We start from the raw sequence: 6,842 nt of genomic DNA on the forward strand, positions 1-6,842 counted from the left end.
AATTTATTTTGCTACTCAAGAGTTTGTTGTTGTTTCTTTCCAATTGTCGGCTGTTTCTCTGGTAGAATCTTATTTAAGGGTTTTCTCCTGGGATAGAATTTCCACTGAAGTACAGAAATAAGTTGTTTTTAACATTTTATCGCAACCTGTTTTCCACATTGTACTTAAGAGAAATTAACCATCACCCGAATGAAGACCTGACTAGGAGTGATTTCCATCTCATAGCTATCACAAGCACTCCAAAAGGTTTCAACATGCTATAAAGTTATTGTCTGAAAACTATTCAAGTGTACAGGAGCCTACAGGGAGCTACTCAATAGGGATTCACAGAATCATTCCTTCGAATCACTGACTTAAGGTGATTTGCAGGCAATAAAGCCAAATAAGACACCCCCAAATTTGGCCCAAGTAAAACACAGTTGGGTCAACTTAAAACACTTTAATAATGGACAAAATCAGATTTACTGAGCCCTAACATGGCTTAAATTAGATATTTAAAAAAGGTGGTGTAAAACTTTAGGCTTAACTAATTTTCTTGAGGATGATTCAACGACCTAAGACAGAGGTCACTAAAAGTTGAAGGGGCTGGAATGAACACAGGCTAAAAGCCTTCATATTTTCTAGGCCTTTAGGTTGAGTCTGAACAGCAGTTTAATTATAATTTAATTTGATATTGAGAGAACAATAATACTAAGAAAACAACTACAAAGAATCCAAACACCAAATTTTCCATGCCCAACAACCCTTTTATCCAAGTCTACCCTGAAGCTAATGCCCACTTTAATGTTGTGGTCCCAACACACCCAAGGAGGAATGGGGGAAAATAGGTAATTTATCCAGGTTCCAAGACAGAGAGCACCCTTGCCTTTTCCTAGTAAGTCTCCATTAAAGGATCTCATTTTATTAAGAGAATTCTCACAGATAGGTCCAAGTTAAGAACAAAATGCTTACACAAACCAAAATACAAATGATTCTAATATTACGGTTACCACCATTTCTATTTCTATTCCATTAACATAGATAATCAAGAGCTGACTGTATAGAGCAATTAAAATGCAATCATTCTTGTTTACTTGCTCATGAGTAATTTTCTACATTAACATGAATGGTCCAAAATTGATTCTGTTCCTTGTTTAATTTAAAATGTTCTTTTATCATTTGATAACCTTGCCACCCATTACACGGATGAAACAACACATTTAGGCCAGAAAAAAACACGTATTGATGCACATAAAATTTGTATGCATTGTGAGATGCATACACACACACACACTGTCAGAATTCTTTTCGGATACCATGAAATATGCATGGCACATAAAACTTGATATGCTTATGAAGTACGAATTATGCAGAAACAATGAAAATTTTAGACAAACAAAACCTATCAAGCTAAGCAATATGCTTACCAAGATAGTCTGATAGTAACAAGCTTTTTGCTCTAGCTTGACTACAGGGTGAGAGGGCTTTTTGAATTCACAGAATTGAATTATTTATGAACAGAGCAAACAAAAACCAGGTAGAGAAGTTTACAGCCATTCTGGGCGGTATACATTCTCACCAATACCATAATCCAATGTATGCAGATATTTGGCTTTTGGATTCAATTTATTTATTCATTTTTGATAAATCCTTTTTACAGCTATTTTTTTTCTTTGGTACCTAAACTTCCTTGAATGGAGTTTAAGACGATTCTAAAATAAAAAGTCACCCAATTTTGATTATTTTAGATTTATAATTTACTTTACTTTAATATTTATTTTTTCTTGGATTGATCAGTTAAATGAACATCTTCAGTCTCAGAAATCATATCCCTTATCCTAAGGATTATAAGCACACTTCTAGTTGTAGATACCTAGTCTGTAGGTACTTCAACTTAATTTCATTCAACTTTTATTCTGCAATTCTTTGATGTGACACAAAAGTCTTTTTCTCTTTTTAACTGAAGATAAATGAATCTCCGAAGGTCAACTATTAAATCCAAAAGACAAATAATTATGTGTAGCAATTCGAACTAGTAGGCAAGCCAAAGAAAGCCAGGTCTGTAAGCCCAGCATTTACTAAGAAACTTGAGTTCTTGAGCCTAATGCCAGTTACCTTAAATGAAAAATAACGCTTCAGCTCAACTAGAGTATCTTAACCATAAGAACTTCTAGGTTTGTCTACACACAGTACAAGCAGTAAGTGCCCAAGGTTTTATCTCTACCAACCACCAAAAAGAATGAAGTTTTCTCTTATACATATCCACATCTCACTATATATATATTTTTTTTCAGTGTAAGATCAAACAACAAATGTTCAAAATAGTCGAAAAGCCAGGTTAAAAAAATGTGATGGCTGTGCTGGTGATTCACGAGGACCTAACTCGGAAGGCATTTCTGGTCAATTCCAGCTGGCTGCCGGACGCTGTAATAGTTGATTCTCCTACCGTGACCCGGCTGTTGGTGCCCGGGTTCCCTCCCAGCCTGTAGTTGTTGTAGGCGAGATGACTGTATGGATTGTATCCCACAAACCCTGGGGTGCTGGGCATTTGCTGATGGAAACAAATGAGACAAAAACACGAATGAGAAATGAGCTCAAACGAGGAAAACACAGAAATGAAAAATGATCTGCATATGACATGCAAAAGCAACCTGGATTTAAACAAGCAGTGATGTGTGGTAGTTGTTTTTTCTTTCATTGAGAAACCAGTCTGCAAGTGTGTGTTTTCTCCTCTTTCTCCCTCTTTGCAGGGGCTAGCAGTGTGTGTGTGTGAATTTGGATGTGTGCTTGCATCGTTGGGATAAGCAATACCGTGAAGTGTCTCAAACATTCAGGATTACTTTATGGTCAATAGTATGATATAACAACTTAGCAATATATGTCTGAGAGGAAAGCTTGAAATGTGGTAAACTACAAGTGTGAGAACACTTTACATGCAAAACAAAACATGATTTATTTGACAGTTATGTGGATGCCGCCAATGTATTTGTCTACTAAAAACAAAAACAAGAAATGGACTGCTTTCAAAGACAGTTTTAAATCATTTTATATATGTGAGAAATGAGAAGAGACTCAAATCAGGAAGTCAGAAGTTGTCAAGAGAAAAGAATATATGTGAGATTCAATGGATGTCACATACATGATTTCAAAACAAAGACTTGTAAGAAATGCATGGATTTCATTCTGGGGTATTGTCTGATCTTTTTAACCCAGCCATTCTTTTATAGGCTTCCTTTTCCATCTCTTCTTTGATCCATCTTCCGTAAGGCAATCATGGATAATTTCTGCATTTAGTTAATGTGAACTGTTTTTCTAGTTGACAGATTTGAACTCTCTCTTTTTAAAAATAAATATAGTTTCCTGATAGCTCTAGTCCTTCCAAAAACACAATTACTCGCTGCAGCAACAGAATTCTTGGCTTTTGTGAATTGTGTGTTGATGAGATTACAAATGGGCTCTTATATAGCAGTCCCCTTGTGGTTAATATAATGACATCCAATGTTAATGAGAATCAAGATATAATACATAAAAAGAATATAGCAGACACCAAAAATAGAGTATTTTCCCTAATGAAATTCAATAAAAACAAGTGACAGTAATTTCATTTTAACATGCAATTAACAGTCTTGAATTGTATGATGTAAAATACACTTAACACATTCCAACTAAACTGTAACTGTGATAAAATAAACACAATTTTCTAAAACATGCCGCTGCACATATCCTTAGTCTCTGAAAGATAGTCAAGCATTTGATACTCTTTAGAAGAGAACTGATCAATTTCTAATCTATGTAGTTATAGAAGACGCAATTAAGCTTATTAAAGTAGGCAAAACAGATGAAGTATCAAAGGCACAAAAGAAGTGCATATTACTTAGAGTGGTACATCTGGGTGGTGGAGGTGGTGATGATGATTGTGATGGTGGTGGTTGAAATAATGGGGAAAAAAAAGGAATGAGGATAACTCATTTAATATCCTCTCTGTTGGACGTCCTAATCCCTAGTCTTCTGTATTTATGTGTCAATGTGAAGCTATACTGGTACAGAAATATGACTAAAGAAAGGCAAAAATAAAAAATCCCTTTCTATATTTGAGAAGTCATAAGTGAACACTTGGTTTTGGACTATTTTTATTATCTCAAAAAATCAAGTGTGTGTTCCATTTACTATACACTGTCAGAGGCAGTATTTATATAAAAATGACACCTTCAAAAGTTGCATAAAAAATGAGACACTTCAAAATTGAGGCAATAATGCAAGAAAATTAAGTAGGGAAGATAAAAAAAAAATTGAACCTAAAACATGACAATTATACCAATTCCAAAAATGAAGTAAATGGTTAGTTCTTTGAGGTCAGGAATCTCAATTGTCCAACTCCACCTGTATAGCCACTAGCAGAGTGCCCAGGAGATGGTCGTAAGATATGTTCTTTGATTTAAGAAAGAAAACAAAGCAAACACAGGACTTTAAGATCTACTGGAAGTAACTTGAGACTATATGTTATAAAAATTGAACTGATTACATGTGGTATAGCATCTCTTTTTAAAGACATCTTACTGAAGAAAACCAAATTGCTGAAAAACGTAACTAAAACATTTATCTAAGGGATTAGTAATTAAGAATAGTTATCTAGTGGAGAAAACAAAATTATACAAAGAGGACCTAATTAGTAAACTAGCTTGAAATTTAGGGGGGAGGGGGTTTAAAAGGAGGGCTAAAGAATTTAAAGAATTGCTTTTGTAGGATATGGTCAAGGTTAACAGTGTTTTTTTGTTTTTTTTAAATAAAAAACAACCAGGAATCTATTTCAGCAAGGTCTGAAGAGTTACTGTTAAATTTGTTATATGGATTGGACAATTATTTGACATGCTGACCAAGCTGGATCAGAACTTGCTGGGTGAAAAAACCAGTTCTCAACTATTACTTAGACACTTTGAAACACATCAGATTCCAAACCAACGATATATGGAGTGGAATAAAATTCAATAGCAGGATCTGACCCACAGATAATAAAATCCATACTTGAACAGCTTGAAAATAATGATTTACAATGAGTGTTATTATAGAACTGGAAGCTTTATTGTTTGATTTAATATGAAAATTATATATAGACGAGAGAAAAAAATGTAACCAATTTAAGGTTAGGTTTGAAAATAAGAAATGCCAGAATGATAGCATTCACTCAATATCAACTTTAAAGACTTTTAATAAGAGGTTAACAAGAAAGAAGTGTTAAACTGGTCAGTTATTTCCCATTTAAAAAAAAAAAAAGGAAAAAAGAACCGAGCATAGGAGGTTGGCTTTTCAGCAGTATGTTTCTTTAAATGTTGGGGTTGGTTCAAAGTAAGATGCAAAGAGTTATTTTATTTAGTAGGAAGTGCTGGTTTTTTTTTTTTTAGCTGAATTTTTCATCCTACTGCTGTGATGATTGAGTGACCCTTCCTGGAAGACATCTGGGTTTTTGTATCAAGGCCAGACTTGGCTATTACATTAACAAGAAAATTAAAACTTACTGTTGCAGGAGCTGGGGTGGGAGGTGGGGCATAAGATGGTCTTTCTGTTTGAAAGAAAATAAATAACTTCTTGTAAACAACTGAGATATAATACTATGCAACAAAACTACCAATGGTCCTGTTTGAAGGAAAAAAAAAATGAGAGTATTTTGGAATTCCCATTTGCTAGGGCATTAGTCTCTTATTTATATAGATGGATAAATATAAAAAAAATGAAACTTACTTGACATTTTGGAAGATTAAGTTCTCAGTTCCTTAAGAATGAATCTGAGACACTAAAATAAAAAAAGGAAAAAAAAGAAAAAAAAAGAGAATCAAAACTCAGCAAGCATGAGAGAATGTTTTCCTAAAGAACAGGGTAGTTTAATTGGTATTTCTTAGTAAAATTACATTAGCTTCTAGTAACCAAGCCTTTTGCATATTTAACTAGTTCTTTAGGCCACTGTGTTGATCAGAATTAAAACGACTAACACAAAAAATTTTCTTATGCTACTGAGCCACCTCTTGGATGGAAAACGTTTCACTGATGCCATGTACACATTTAATCAGACCGATAAAAATATAATGACAATAGAATGTGACACATTATCAGGGCCCACGCTAAGGAGGCCGGCAGATGCTGACAGCTCCCACACCAGCAGCAGCTCTCCCTCTCTGTTAGCCTAGCAACCTATTAAAATGGAGCAGCATTTTATTCCTGGAGGCAGTGCAAGAGGTAATTGGCATGCGAATGAGCTTTATATTCCCCCTTAGTGGTAAACCGCTTTATAACTGTTGAGAATAAATTTTTTTAAAGAATCTATCAGAAAAAACAAACACCTCTTATTAACTCTTCACAGCCTGTTGCAAAATCATCCCCTTAGTGGAGCTTTCCTGATAAATGATCTGGTCAGAATTACTTCCTCATCTGTATTCCTACCCAATTTACCTAGATCTCTGATACTGTGTATCATATCATATACCTGTTAACGTGGCTAGATTGCGTGCTGCCAGGACACAGGGACCATCTAATTCATTATTACGGTCTCAGGACCTAGCTCAATTCTTAGTAAACTCTGCCCTAGTATTTACCAGCTCAGGCCTTGGCCGTGCACACGAGCTGGTTCCTGCCATCAATATACCTCACGCAGGGCAAACAAAGCCATGTTCACTGTTGGAAAAAAAGCAGGTAACTTCTATGGCCACTGGAGTACTTTCCCTCCAACGCTCTGTGCAACATACATGACTTTTTATTTACTTATTTTTGGCTCTATTTTGCATTTTAGGGGAAATTCCCTGGAGCCCGAGGAATGAGACCTGGTGTGGAAGGAAACCCTGTAGTTTATTTTCTCAATGACCTCAACGGGGTCT

At 35.1% G+C, this 6,842-nt stretch overlaps 1 protein-coding gene across 2 annotated transcripts in view; it reads right to left on the reverse strand.

The window, feature by feature from the left end:
- Positions 1 to 5,784, reverse strand: part of SMARCE1 (SWI/SNF related, matrix associated, actin dependent regulator of chromatin, subfamily e, member 1) — a 16,861-nt gene extending 11,077 nt beyond the window's left edge. The window contains exons 1-3 of one of the 2 annotated variants that reach the window (XM_006774348.2): positions 5,716 to 5,784; positions 5,493 to 5,536; positions 2,426 to 2,530 (exon numbers count right to left, since the gene is read on the reverse strand). In XM_006774348.2, the coding sequence (XP_006774411.1) occupies positions 2,426 to 2,530; positions 5,493 to 5,536; positions 5,716 to 5,722 (156 nt within the window). In that variant the 5' untranslated portion in view covers positions 5,723 to 5,784. The remainder of the gene's footprint in view (positions 1 to 2,425; positions 2,531 to 5,492; positions 5,537 to 5,715) is intronic. The other variant, XM_015570916.1, reaches the window with a different exon arrangement.
- Positions 5,785 to 6,842: the final 1,058 nt, after the last annotated feature.

This window comes from Myotis davidii, unplaced genomic scaffold, assembly GCF_000327345.1.
Source record: "Myotis davidii unplaced genomic scaffold, ASM32734v1 scaffold327, whole genome shotgun sequence".
NCBI classification, from domain to species: domain Eukaryota; kingdom Metazoa; phylum Chordata; class Mammalia; order Chiroptera; family Vespertilionidae; genus Myotis; species Myotis davidii.